Here is a 14314-nt window from a genome sequence, read left to right on the forward strand (position 1 = left end):
CCTGCACTCAGGCCGGAAGGGCTCCCAGGGGCCTGGCCGTGGCCGGGCACGAGGCTCTGCGGCCCCAACCGTAGTACGCAGCGCGCCCGCGGCCCAGATGGCCGCTTTTTTGTTTTGTGTTTTTGGAGCTGAGTGTGGAACTGTTTCACCATTTCATGGTCAGGGTCCAGGAACCAGCCCGCAGCCCAGGGGCACCAGGTGCCAGGAGCCCCTTGGGGACCCACGGAGATGCAGCTGGGGTCCCTGGCAACACTCCGGTGACAGACTCCTGGAGGGGGCAGGGGTGGCGAGCAGGGGCAGAGGGTTGGGTGAGAGAACGGGCCACTCCTCTGCCTCAGCTCACAGAAACAGCGGGCGCTGCTGTCGGGGAAGAAAGGCTGTGGCTTCCTCGGAAAGCAGGGGCTGAGCCCCAATTAGAGGACAGGACAATGGTGTCCAAGAGCGACTCTGGCAGCCAGACACACTGGCTTCCTAGTTGTGTGACCCGAGGCCAGTTCCTTAAGCCGTTGGACCTTGGTTTCCTTCTCTGTGGAATGGGAGTAAGGGTAGCGCCCACCTCACGGAGCCGTTGGCAGACCTCAGGGAGCCGCGCCCGTGGAGCCCTGGGCACACCGTCCAGCGTGTAATCGTGCCTACAAATCCTGGGGGCAGGCCGAGAGCTGTAGAGCAACCAGCCCCATAAGTCACCCCGGTCTGGCTTAGGGCCTCACCTTCCAAGTAAGTGCTATGAATTAGCCTCATTTCATTCTGTCCAGCCCTCCTGTCCTTGTGCGGAGGCAGAGTGGCGGTCATCTTAGCAGACTGACGTGTATTGAGTGCTGGGCGATGCAGCCAGTGCTCTCAAAAACACATTCCAAGATTGGTGTGATCATCCTCCTTGTTTCACAGAGAAAACCGCAGCGCAGCCATGAGGGCTCATTTCTCCAAGGTCACAGAGCCCAGGAGCAGAAGAGCCGGGACTCAAACCCAAGCAGTCTGGCTCCGTGAGTCCAAGGCCTCACTGCTTTTTAAACGGCAAAGGGCTTCAAAGTCAGAGCTCTGAGCGTAGGGATTTGTGCTTTTGCTGTGTTTCATTTCATGCATGCCCACTGATTCTGATAGCAAAGGTTTCATTTGCCCCTTTCACAGAGAAGAGAGGATTGAGGAAGTGAGCGATCTGGTGGTGCCTGCCCTGATCCACACACACACACACACACACACACACACACACACACACACACACAAACGGGGATGATGGGCCCCGTTAATTAATTAGCATAACACCCAGCTCAGAATTATTGGTTCCTTCCTCTGTAACCCACTGAGTTTTGTTGTCTGAGGCTCAGAAGTGGGTGACCGAGATGGGGTCTGGTCTGGAAACCAAGTTACAGCCGGAGAGCAGGAGTCGCTCAGCCTGGAGAAGAAACGGGATCTCCATCTAAAGTGTTTGATGCGCATCCCAGGGCAAGTGGGTTTAGCTTATTTTCCGATCCCAGGGTGCAGACCTGGGACCAGTAGGTGGAAATATTAGGACAGATCAGGTTCATATAATGATGAACCTGACTTTTTATTTTCCTTACTATTATGAATTTCACACACGGTATGAAAAGCATCCCAAATCAACAGGGAAGGAAGGCCCTGTCACACTGTTAGTGCTACGCACCTCCTTGGAGGCACCACCGTTAACACTGGCGTTGGGTCCTTCCAGGCCTTGGGAAGGAAAAGCTTTCTAACAGACCGGCTAAATAGGAATGGCCACCCTGTGAGTATGAGGTTCCCATCCCTGGACATGTCTGGAGAGACAGCAGGTGGTCACGTGCCAGGGTTTGTGGGAAGAGTTTCTGCTGGGCGTGGAAGGCTGAATTAGAAGACCTCTTCCAGTTCTCACACATTGTTCTTGGGCTGGGTGGGGGGTGGCACATGCAGCTACTTAGAGGTGCAGACCCCCCTGGAGCCCAGGTCATCCTAACAGGACCCAGATAAACTTATTTCCCAGCATGATGTTCCCCAAAGTCCTTTACTGTGGAGCGGAACTCCCTGCTAGACTCCCTGTCTGCGTCTCTCCCGCCAACCATGGTGTACGCCAGGGCAGAGACTGGCATCTGTGGTATATCTGGTCTGACAACTTGGTTGATGCCCTGTGCTTGGGCTGACAATGTGTAGCCAGCACTGCCCCCCCTCCAGCCTCCCGGGGCCCTGCCAGCATCACCATGAGCATCTGCCTTCTTTGCCAGGCTCCAGGGCTTTGTGGGATTGACACAACAGGTGGCACAGGAGCTGGCCCAGACACCTGGGGCTGTGGTCACCATACCTAAGCCCCGAACAGCATGTGTCGCTCTCAGGACCACAAATGCTGCTAGGGACCCTGGGACTTGCTCTCTCCTGGGGAACCTCAGCTTGGGCCTGGCCATAGCTAGCGTCACGGGCTGAGGAGAGGGAGCCAGAGGAGAGTTGGCATGGCTCCAGGTCAGAGGGGTCAGAGGCCTTCTGCTGTTGGTGCTGGAAGCTTCTCCTTTTCTCACAGGGCTGAGGGGCCAGCCTGTATCCCTACCCCCACCCTCACTCCCAGGCACCATATTTACCTGTCTTTATGGCTACTCCCTAAGAGTCTCCCCAAACTGCAGGGCTCTGCTTTCTTTGCTGAGTTAGGGCCCCTGCTTCCTAAATCAATTCCTGGTGTGGGGAGAGGGGGTGGCCAGAGGAGGTCCCTTCCTTCTCCCGCTACACTTTCCTAGGTGATCTCATCCACTCCTACAGTCTTTTTTTAAAAAGATTTTATTTATTTATTCATGAGAGACACACACAGAGAGGCAGAGACACAGGCAGAGGGAGAAGCAGGCTCCCTGCGGGGACCCCAATGGGGGTCTCGATCCCAGGACTCCTGGATCATGCCCTGGGCGGAAGGCAGACACTCAACCACTGAGCCACCCAGGGGCCCCTACCCCTACAGTCTTAAACATCTTCCAGGACCTAGCAACAGCCACGTTGGTAGGTCCAGCCCGGAACATTGCTCTCAACTGCATTTGTTCATTCAACAAACAGAGTGAGCTTCTTCTCTACTCCCAGCACTGCTTTCTGTGTTGGGTGTCCATCAGTGAGCAGAGCGTACAGCCCCGCCCCCGCTCCCCACACCTGCTCACCCTGCCCACTCGGCCACTCCCAGGCATCTCCATGCCCCCCTTCACGGCTCTCCCCTCCCTCTTCCACCCCCATCCAGCCCAAGGCTGAGCCAGAAACTGGGATGTTGTGGTTAACCTGTCCCTCTAATACCTTAATTCACTCACTCACTCACCACACGTTAAATCTTTACCAAATGCCCACACCGCATCCCTGGGAGCCAGCAGTGAACCAGGCCAGCAGGACCCCTGCCCTCAGGGAGCTTACATTCCAATGTCAAGGGGGAGAGGGGACAAAAGACCAGTACGTTAAAAATATATGTAATGGCACGTGGGTAGCTCAGTGGTGAGCATCTGCCTTCGGCTCAGGTCATGATTCCGGGGTCCTGGGATCCAGGCACAGGGGACTCCTGCCTCTCCCTCTGCCTGTGTCTCTGCCTCTCTGTTTCTCATGAATAAATAAATAAAATCTTTAAAATATATGTGTGTGTGTGTGTGTGTGTGTGTAATGATCCCTCCCCCTCATTCCTACCCATTACAGCCCTGTTCCCAGCTCCCAGGTGCACCTCCATCTCCCCCTCTTCGTCCTGGGCACCCGGCTGCCTTTCCACAAGCCAGGCCTCCCAGCCCCTGCAGCCTGGCCTTCTTAAAACCGACCCCAGACCCTGCACCCCGGCTTAACCCCTCCAAGGCTGGATTCCCACTGCATTTGGAATAAAATCCAAACTCCGTCAAGGTAAGGGGGACCCTAAAGGGCCTGGGCTTGCCAGGCCCCTCCCTGCCTCTGCCCTGTCGCCCCCCGCTGGGGGCGGAGAACACAGACGCCCACCTGTGCTGCCTCCTTTGCCGGGCTGACTTCTCTTCCGCCCCCTGGCTTTCACTGTCCCTCCCCTGGTGGCCCCTCCAGCGCCCCGGGTTGCTGGCTCCGGGTGCAGGTGCATCGCACGCTTCGGAGCCCTGGAGGTGTCTCCTGCCCACCCCGAGGTGCCGGGCCCCGCTGGGGCTGGGGCACCGGGATGCTGTGCAGTAAACCACCGCTCAGCTGCACCCCTCCACCCCCCCACCCCCCGCTGTCTCAGCTGGCTCCTGCACCTCACTTCTAGGGCATCCCTGGGAGTCCTTGGGGAGGAACGTGAAAGCTCTTCTCTTTACATTATGCATTTCCTGCCGGAGAAGCTGTCAGAATAATGAGGAGCGCTGAAGAGAGAGGGAGGCTGAGAGCTCTCTGCTCTTCCTTCTGGAACTTGGCTTCCACCGGAGGTTTGGGGAACTTGTAACCCCCCCCACCGGGAGCTACCTAGGGGAGCTGATTCACCCTGGCTCCCCTTAGGGCTGCGCTCTGCATCGTGGGTGCTCCCCCCAACCCCGTGACACGCTGGAGCGATGGAAGGCAGTGATGGGAGCAGGAGGGTTGAGGGTGTGCTGAAGAGGGGAAGGACAAGGCTGGCGGAGACAGTGTGGGGTGTAGGAAAGAGGGAAAGAACAGAGTTGCCTGCCTGGCCCTCAAGCCAGTCCTCCTCCCCTGAATGCACTCTTTCTAGAACTATGAGCCTCCTGGTCCAGCCCTGAGAATAGAAGAGACACCTGCTAAATGTTAAGAGATAATTGTTAGGTCTACTAGGCCTCCCGGTGGGACAGTGGGGGTCCTCCAGCTGCGTCCTGAGCCCTCAGCAAACAGGGCCGGCGGGAGGGGGCACTGCAGTGTGGCTCCCCCTGAGGGCACCTCTGCAGGGACCAGGACCTGGGATTCCTTAACCTGGGGGCAACTCCACTGCTCATATCCCTAGAGACCCCCTTGCCACCTGTCCCCCCCCACCCAGAGTTTCTCACCCTTAGGCCCCAGGTCCAAGGACAACTGCTTCAAACTCAGCATCAGTGATCAAATGTTCAAATCATACCAACAAGGGAAACACACAAAAACAGACTTTTCTCCATGTCCTCAGCCCTTACCCAAGAGGGGCTCAGAGACGGGGTGTCTGCCTGGCCCAGGCCCGGCCAGGTGCCCCTTGGTAAGACCGGGGCTGAGCCCAGGAGGCCCAGAGGCCCAGAGGAGCTGTTCCTGGACTAGCTGTTGCCATGGTGGCCCTCCCTGGGGTGGCGGCTGCCGAGTTGCTATGGAGAGCAGAGTTCTGCCTCCAACGCTGCTATCAGCATGGAGAAGCTGCCCCAGGATCCTGACCCTCCTAGGTCACTAGATGGTCAGCATGGGGGCCAGTCTGTGCCATCCTCTCCGTGGACTCAGGGTGGGGGGGTGCACAGCACCAAGGAACAGGAATTAGAACCAGCCGCCTTCCCAATACTCCAGCTGCATCCAGCCTCATGCCTCAGGACCGCCTCCTCCCCTGAGGGGACTCACTGTTTGTCCTCCTGGCAGATCGATTAGGGACTTCATTTCTCTCAGGACACCCCTAGAGGTGGCAACCAGCTCCCGGGGAGCCTGGGGGGTGGGATGATGAGGGCAGGGGTGTGTGTAAGAAGGCTCCAGTGGTACCATTCTCCCTCTGGACTTAAGTGTGCTGGACTGTGACAAGCTAATTTCCCTGGGCAGAACTAGAAAACTGGTTTCTAGAATCATCCATCTCTTCCTGAGTTTTTCTCTACCCTTACTAAATGCTACCCCTTTCCTGCCTCCCAAACATCCACACATTTCCAGGGTCCTTCTGTACTCTTCACCCTCTTTTCATGGTCTAATCTATGCATTGAAAAGCATCTTGTACCAGCCATCCACACTCTAGTATAAATTAGTGTCCACACATAGTTTATTTCCCAAGACACAGGATTGCTAGACCTCCTCTTAACTTATGGAGTAAGACCCTCGTTCTCTGTTATAGGAAGTCCTGACACCAGAGGGGAGTAGGGCTTGGCAGGCCTGACTTCCTCAACAGAAAGCACTAGGAAGCCTTTTCCAGAAATTCTTGCTAGGGCCATTCACTGTGGGATGACAGGATGAAGGCAGTGTCCAGCTTGACGCAGGGCCCTGGGATGGGAATGCTCATGAGGTGACCCGCTGGCGTGGCCACTTCCCTCTTGGTGACTCAGAAGCAGTGATGCCCCTGTACTACCTTCTCAAGGCAGTGAGATGTCGGAGAGGAGCCTGCCAGGTGCCCTGCACCCCCTGCTTTCCCCCAAGTCTTATCTACACACACCTGCTGGCTACTGGGAATAGGAGCCCAAGGGAGGGACCTCATTTCCCAGGGCCCTGGAGGGGAGGCAGAGAGCGGGGTCCTGCAGGACCAGGAGCCAGGGGCAGGGGCTGCGGGCAGGGGTGGGGGTGGCAGGGAGGCCGCTGGAGGGTGGAGGAGTGGGAGGGGAAGTGGGCAGGTGAGAAACTGCGAGGAGGGGAGGAGGGGAGGCGGGGAGGAGGGGGCGAGGGAGGGACCCATTCCCGGCTGTGGGACCTAAAATGAACTCAACAGGCTGGAAATAGAACAGCCGGGCAAGCCCACAACACTGTCTGGGTGTCTGCTGAGCAAGCACGTGAATGAACAGAACTCGGGGGAGCAGTTCGAGGAGGAAATAGATCATTTCGTCTCAGAGGTAGGTCAGAACAGGAGGCGTTTACCCAGCCCGCCCAGATTACTCGGATCCCTTTTCTGAGGGTGTTTCCTTTACGTAAGCATTATTTTTAACGAGGCCGCCTCGGTGGGTGGGTGGCTGGGTGAGCTTGGTGCCACCCACCCTTGGCAAGTGGAAGGTCTAAGTTGCTCCGCGACCAAGACCACCCTGGGTTCTGTTGTAACGATGGATGGACTCGGTGGACTCGTCTGGCTTCCGGGGAGAGATCTTAATCCCCTTTCCAAATGGGGGCTTAGGACTGCGAACTGTGTCACAGGAATACCGCTTCCCTTGTTAGGACAAAACCCAGCTCCAGACGGCGAGGGACTGGCCTGTGGGCCCCGCCTGCCTGGCACCTCACCCTGTGCCAGCACACCAGCCCGGGAGCTGCACTGCCACAGGACTCTTGCCCAGGCCTGGGGGGCCCCGCCTCTCCACTCCCCACCCTGCCTGCCCTTCCCCAGAGCGCAGGGCCCGCCTTCCTCCTCCCTTCCAAACACCACCCCCCCCCTTTCCCACTGAGGCTCCTAGGAAGACTCCTGGGTTGCAAAGAGTTGTCCGTGTGTTATGTTCTACAGGCAGGGTTCAGAGGTTATCCCCCAGGGAGTTTGTAGCCCCCCCCTCCCCCGCCCAATACGAGGAGCCATAGGTCTGGAAGTTAGAGGTGGGGCCGGCACAGACTACTGAAAATAGCTGGAGCCAGGTGGCCCCTGGGGGCTCCTTTTAGCCTGGCTGAGGAATCCACCTCACTGTGGAGCTTTTGCTCCCTCATGGATTTCTCTAGAATTCAGACCAGCTCTCCTTGGGACTGAATGTGGACAGGAACCAACGGGGCCAGAGCTCTAGCCTTGCATTTACCCCTGGCTATGCTGTCTCTGGCAACTTGCTTGCTGAGCTGCACATCTGTAAAGCTGAGGATGATACTGCCCACCTTAGCAGATTCTCCCAAGGCTCCAATAAGATCCATGTCCCTCCTGCTTAGCCTAGTACCTGACACTTCAGAAAGCTTAACCTCCTTCCTTCCCCTCTCTCTTCCTTCCTAGGTGACCACTAAGGAACCTTTCTAAATTAAGCAGGTAGGTTCACTAAAGGATTTTGGGGAGACCTAAATCGGAGAGAAAGAATATAGGCCATTCTACGGCCCCTCCACGAGGCCCCGGGGCCGGGGCTCAGCTCTGGTGGGAGGTGGAAGAGATGAGGTCTCAGTAAGCAGAAGGCCTCCACTGTGGCAGCGAGGCAACCAGACCCGTGCCTGATATCTGGAACACAGCTGGCTCGCAGACTGGACTTGGGCATTAATCCGGTATTTGACATTTTGTACAGGTGGTCTCTAACCACGAAGCTGGGAGCCAGCAGGCGTGGGTCCATTCCCCGAGCTCTGACTCAGTTTCCTCTGCTGCTCTGGGGCTTCAGCTTTCATCAGAAGGCATTCACACGAAGGCCCTGTCGGTGATCAGTTCATGGCAAAAAGCAAGGGCAAGTCTTATCTCCAAGGAGATTAGACTAGTGTTTTCCCGTTTCGCCTGGGTGGTTAGTCCTGGCATGGTGATCATAGAATCCCATGTGGAAATGGGACCCTAGAGTCCACTGCCTTCCCAGGCTGGACACTTAGAAACACATCGGCTGTGAGGAAGCTGATGGAAGACCCCTTGACCCCACCTCCTCTGCACACATGATCAGGAGAGACACTTCTTACAGAGCCATCCTGAAATCTCTCCTTCCCTACACTGCCTCTCGCCTTCCTTTGGACTATCTAGGCTCTTGGCCTAAAGTGCCTTGGTCTGTGCATTTCAGGCAGTGCAAGAAGCAAAACAGGTTAGCTTTTTCTCTTCTCTGTCATTGATGGGCTGGGGGACTGAGGAGGGTATTTCTGAAAATTCAGGGGTTCCTCTTGGTCCCTGTACCAGCATCTTTGAGAATGCCCATAGAGCACCCTGAGCTTCTCAGACGTAAAGGGCAAGAGAAACCAAAGCCATCCAGATCATGGGGATTGAGGCGCCCAGGTGGCTCAGTGAGTTGAGTGTCCAACTCTTGATTTTAGCTCAGCTCATGATCTTGGGGTCGTGGGATCGGCCCTTCCGGCTCTGCGTTCAACGGGGAGTCTGCTTGAGATTCTTTCCCTCTGCCCCTGCCTTTGCTCTCTCTCTGTCTCTGTCTTTCTCTCTCAAATAAATAAATCTAAAACAAAAACAAAATCCCAACAACGCAGCCCAAGCCTGTGCCCTTGCTTGCCTCATTTGGCCAGTAGCTGAGTTAATCCCAAACTGAGATTCCTTTTACTTTGTGCTCACCTGGCCCCCAAAGGCTGCCAGGGTATCAGCTACCAAGTCAACAATCCGTAAGAGCCATCTGCAGCCCTTCTCAGATCCCAGAAGGAATCTCAACTCTGTCCTGACCTCAGAAGCCACCTTGGCCCCTTTGTCAGTGCTTTCTTCACACTGGATCTGGGCATCGCATCTGTAATTTGATGCCTAGGAAATATTTTTAGCTACCAACCTTGACGCAGACTTCATCCCTATTCACCACAGGAGTAAGGAGAGGGGAAAGAATTGGAAGGTTCCAGAACACAGCTGCTTCCTACAAGACAAGTCTATGTCTCTCCATTTCTGGAAACCCTTCTAGGGTTCCCTGTTGGATAAAGGTGTGATGCCCAAGACCACCTGGCCCATCAGGGGATCCCACTGCAAGACATTTATCAGATTTGTCTCTAACTTACAAAGACATTTATCTTGGGGTGCCTTCCTTTTAAATGCAGTTTCTTCAAGGCTCTTTGAACTACCATTAGCATCTTATCGGTTCCCTCATGAATTAATGAGTTCCACAAAATCTTTGACACAAATTTCATTCTCTACCTGTAGGAGACTCGTGCTTTTAATTTTTTAGAAATTATACTTAGATCTCGATCTCCTGTCCAGCTTAAGGCATAGGCTCAATTATTAACATACCTGATAGTTAGTAGGAGCTCAAGAAATGTTTGTTGAATGAGTAAAAAGCACTCACTTGGAACCTTATGTTTGAACTGCCAACCACACTTTGTAGTGGGATCCCTATCTGCCAGATAACTGGGGGTGGTGGTGGGGGATGTAGGGAAGATGAGAGCCCTAAACTATTTAGGTGGTCCCCATGAAGTTCCCCTGATTTGGGGGGCACTTGGTCCCAAGAGGATAGTAGCCAAAGCAAATCCCTTTGGTCAGCTCATGGGGAGGTCCTCCTCGCTGGGGCTGCCGGAAGTAGGGTACCTGGATAGGTTTCCCTTCCCTTGCTGCCCATGGCCTGGGCTCTTACCAACCTCAGCATTGTGAAGATCCCACTAGACAACCCTGACTGTCCCTAAGGTCTTGGACACAGAGGCACTTTTGTGTCGGAGGTCAGTAAGCAGCATTAGCCTGAGGAGCCAGTATCCTGGGATCCCTGGCAAAGTCCCCCGGTCCTGAGTCCAGACAGATAATTGCAAACCATGTCTTTCCCCCTTTACCATCCTTACCATCTCCACCATGGGGGGTGGCCAGCTGGCAGGAGGGGTAGATGGTGACATGAATTCCTTGAGGGCAGAAGCTTGTCTGTCATTTGTAGGCCTGGCATCTGCCAAGCACTTTCCCTGCTCCTGGTGGACATTCGATGAATGCTCACCACCTCCCCGCCCTCGGCCTGACTCCAGCCTGCAGCCAACTTCCTTCCAGTGTGTCTGATATACAAGCCCTTCGGCCTCGGCCTTGACAGAATATGGATTAATCAATCCTCCCCTCTGGGAGTCTGGGCAGGATCCACTGATAATTAGGCATCAAGCTCAGGGCATGGTGACCTGTGCAACAGCACGCTTGGTGTTGTCCACTTCCCTTACAAAGAAATGAGAAGTTTGTAGAGGCTCTGCCGCTGGAGAAAGAGAACAAAAGCAACTTTTTTTTTTTTTTTTTTTGTAATAGGATCTACATAACCAAATTTACTCTTTTTAAGTACATTCATGTTGTCGAACCATCCATCACCACCATCTATCTCCAGAACTTTCCCATCATCCCAACCTGAAACTCTGTGCCCATGAAACAATCGCCCATTCTCCTTCTCCTCCCAGCCCCGGACAACCACCATTCTACCGTCTGTCTCTATGAATTTGATTACTCTACGTACCTCAGATAAGTGGAATCCTGCGGTAATTGTCCTTTGGTTAGCATAATGTCCACTGTGTGTGTGTGTGTGTGTGGGTGTGTGTGTGTGTATCACATTTTATTTATCCATTCATCCATTAATGAGTACTTGGGTTGTTTCCACCTTTTGACTATTGTGAATAATGGATGTACAGGTATTTCTTTGAGATCCTACTTCCAGTACTTCTGGGTATATGTCCAGAAGTGGAATTGCTAGATCATATGGTATTGCTTGCTTAAATTTTTGAGGTAAAAGCAACATTTCTGAGCATCTGTGTGGTACCAGCTCTGAACCAGACCTTTTCTTTTTTTTTTTTTTTTCCTTTTTAAAATTTATTTGACAGAGACAGAGAGAGGGAGCATGAGCAGAGAGAGGGAGAAGAAGACTCCCTGCTGGGCTGGATCCCAGGACCCTGAGATCATGACCTGAGCCAAAGGCAGACACTTAACTGAGCCACCCAGATATCCTTAGACCTATTCTGTATGACATTTCATTTAATCCACACAACTACCCTACAAGGTAAAGGTTATTGTGCCCAGTTTACAAAACGTGAAGATTCCAGAAACTAAAGGACACTCAAAGTTATAGATAGTGACAGTCAAATCTTGAACCCAGGTCAACTTGATTCCAAGGCCACACTCTTCCCAGGTGGCCAGTGAAGAAAACCAATAGAGTCGTCAAAAGGAGGGGCCGCACTTTAAAGCTGTTGAGAGCTAACACTTTCTTTAATTAACAGTTAGCATTACGATGAGTCTAGCAGGACTCATAGAAGAATGGGTCATCACTCCCTCTTTCCTCAGGTCGAATGAAACACTGGCTTCCAGACGGTTCCCAGACAAAGCTCCTCTCTCCCTCCTACTCCTCTTCCTCTCACATCACCAGGCCTCCCTTATTCACTGGCTCAAGCCCACACGACTCAGCTCCAGCCTCATCTCCACCCAGAAATCTTCCCAGCTACAACCCCAGAAGGGGTCCCTCCTACTAACTTCCCCGGACTCCCTTCTGTCGACTAGGCTCCCTGCCCTTTGTGTTACTGATTTATGTACAAACTCCCTCCTGGCCAAAAGCTCTCCAGGGCACAGCGCACATGGTCCTTTTGCATAACTTGAACCTACTGGTGCCCTCTGCGCTCTGTTAACGGTTTGAATCAATGAATCAATGAGTGACTCACTCAATCAATGGCGGTAGGGAAGACAGGCATGAAGAGAGAGAAAACCAGAATTATCCTCTTCTACTTCACTATTTGTGTAAGACAGGCTGTGAGTGGCTCAGAATAATTTGTGTGCCATATTTGGCACCACTGCGCAAGCCTGAGCCATTTTGGGGTTGGAAACTCCCAGGAAAAGAGATGGAATTATCCTCTTGGAGAAATATGCCCGTGTGGCTGGCCCAAGGCAGGGGAGGAGGAGTTTTCAATGTTGGTAGAGATTTCATGTCCTGAGGAAAACCAAATCCCAAGGGGATGCCCTGTTTGTGACATCTTAGCACGATTACTCATTCATTCCTTCATTCACACAACCTTGCCCGATGACTAGACCCATACCTGCTCTAAGCCAGGCACCCACCTCAGCACCTGAGGGACAAGAGGCAAATGAGATCTGCTCGTGCTGTGCTTGCTTCAGCAGCACATATACTAAGATCTGCTTGTGCGGTGCTGTGTGCTCAGACCCAGCCGGTGGGCCAGGAGAGGCCCTGCCACCAGGAGAGGACTGGGAGGCTCAGCCAAGCCCACAGGTGGGAAACAGGTGGCTGCTTCTGGAGCCAAATCTGTGCATTGCTGGGAAGCATGGTTTCACCTGGAGGCTCTGCTAACTCTCCAGCCTTTGACGTCAGGGCTGGTGGATGAGTGCCATGCAGGGGAGCAGGGGCAGGAACAGGTGACCAAGAAACAGCCAGGTACCCAGGGTGGCAGCTGCTCATACCCAGAGCGGAGTGGGGAGTGCCAGCAAGTGGGGGAGCTCCTGGCCAGAGTCCCCGCAGGACCTCCATATCAGGCGCCGTGAGGTCACTCCCCGCCCCTGCATACTAGACCAGCTTGGCTCAGGGAGCCGGCTCTTTAGAGGGCTTTAAGCTCCACAGTCCATGAACACGAAAGTGTGTAGCAGAGAGAGGGACAGGACTTGAATTCGACTCTAAGACTAGAGTTTGAGATTATTTGCCTAAGAGAGAAGGAAGCATTTAAGTGACTTGGTTGTTCACAATTATTTGGAAGGTATTAGGATGAGCACATTAACCCAAATGGTCTGCACGTCAAACCCAGGGGATGAGCAGAGCAGGGCACCATCCCGTTGTGTAGGCAAAGAAAACAAGATCTAACACTAGTGTTTCTGTCCTTGGTCCAGGGTTCTTGCTCATCCAGGCTGCCTCTCCTGACTCCACAGGCCCAAGGGGGCTTCCGCATGAGGGGGACTGAGATGGAGCCTGTGATGGGGAGCTGTCTGGCAGCTCCAGGCAGTGACCTCAGGACTGGCCAAGGAAGCAGCGCCTAGGGAGCGCCCGGCAGGGAGGGAGGGGGCAGCTCCTCCCCCCTCCCCAGGCCCAGGCCTGTGCAGCCTGCGGTACCCTGGTACCCCGCCACTCTGCCCAGCGAGCAGGCCCCAGTGGCCCTGGCAGCCTGAGTGCCTTCCTTACCTGGCCTTGTCAGGGATGTCTTAGGGAATTCAGAGGCTCCGCCTGGGGCGGGCAGGGTGGGGAGGGGGATGACCAGGTTCTGTCTGTGACTATGTGCCTGCAAGAAAACAAAAATCCACTAAAATGATTTTTTTTCCTTCCTACAAAGGAAGGAGGTTCACAGCTTGTTCCTTGGCTGCCAGAGGAGAGCGCCCTCTGAATTCCTTCCCTGTCTTGGCTATAAAGCTGTTAAGCTGCTCATTTGAGTTCAGGGGCCGAAAGCCTGCCCCACAGAGCTGTGGCTGGCCTGCTTAACTCTAGTGGCTCAAACCTGGCAGGGGCATGGCGGGGGCGGGGGGGGGGGGCGGTTTGCTCTCTGCTCGGCTCTCCCTTGCGTGGAACACTCAGACAAGCTCTCCCTCGGTTCCAGGGAAGAGGGCTGATGGCTCAGCTCAAACCCTTCCTCTCTGCTCAAATAACTTCCCAATGCCCCACCTCCCTGGAGTGGATCTAGCACATTCTCCCATTCACTTGGCACTTACCTTGGGCCAAACGGTTTGCATACCCGAGCTCCTTCAGCCCACCCACCCCCACCCCACCCTGTGGAGGAGGTATAATCCACAAGCTAAAGATGAGAAATCTGAGACTCAGAGAAGTTAACCTGTTTGGGTCAGTTGTAAATTCGGGCTCGGATCTAATATAATCCTCACGCTGGCCATTTCACGTTAAGTGCTGTTATCGGGTTTTCATAGGCGAAGACACTGAGACTCACAAGGCTACTTAAGCATATCTGGGGCAAACAGCTGCTAAGAGGCCCCTGGAATTGGAGCCCGAAGCCCAGCCTGTGTTTGCAATCTTCTCTCCCTACTGGGTGGGTTGTCTTCCGTCCTGCCATCCATCGCTGGGCCTCC

General features: G+C 54.2%; 1 protein-coding gene across 2 annotated transcripts in view; it reads left to right on the forward strand.

The window, feature by feature from the left end:
• The window catches only part of KCNC4 (potassium voltage-gated channel subfamily C member 4), a 35761-nt gene extending 22223 nt beyond the window's left edge, over positions 1–13538 (forward strand). The window contains exons 4-5 of one of the 2 annotated variants that reach the window (XM_072834920.1): positions 7694–7726; positions 10574–13538. In XM_072834920.1, coding sequence (XP_072691021.1) covers positions 7694–7704 — 11 coding nt within the window. In that variant the 3' untranslated portion in view covers positions 7705–7726; positions 10574–13538. Of the gene's footprint in view, positions 1–7693 lie in introns of both variants that reach the window. The other variant, XM_072834919.1, reaches the window with a different exon arrangement.
• The last annotated feature ends 776 nt before the right edge of the window (positions 13539–14314 follow it).

The sequence above is a fragment of the Canis lupus genome, chromosome 8, assembly GCF_048164855.1.
Source record: "Canis lupus baileyi chromosome 8, mCanLup2.hap1, whole genome shotgun sequence".
NCBI classification, from domain to species: domain Eukaryota; kingdom Metazoa; phylum Chordata; class Mammalia; order Carnivora; family Canidae; genus Canis; species Canis lupus.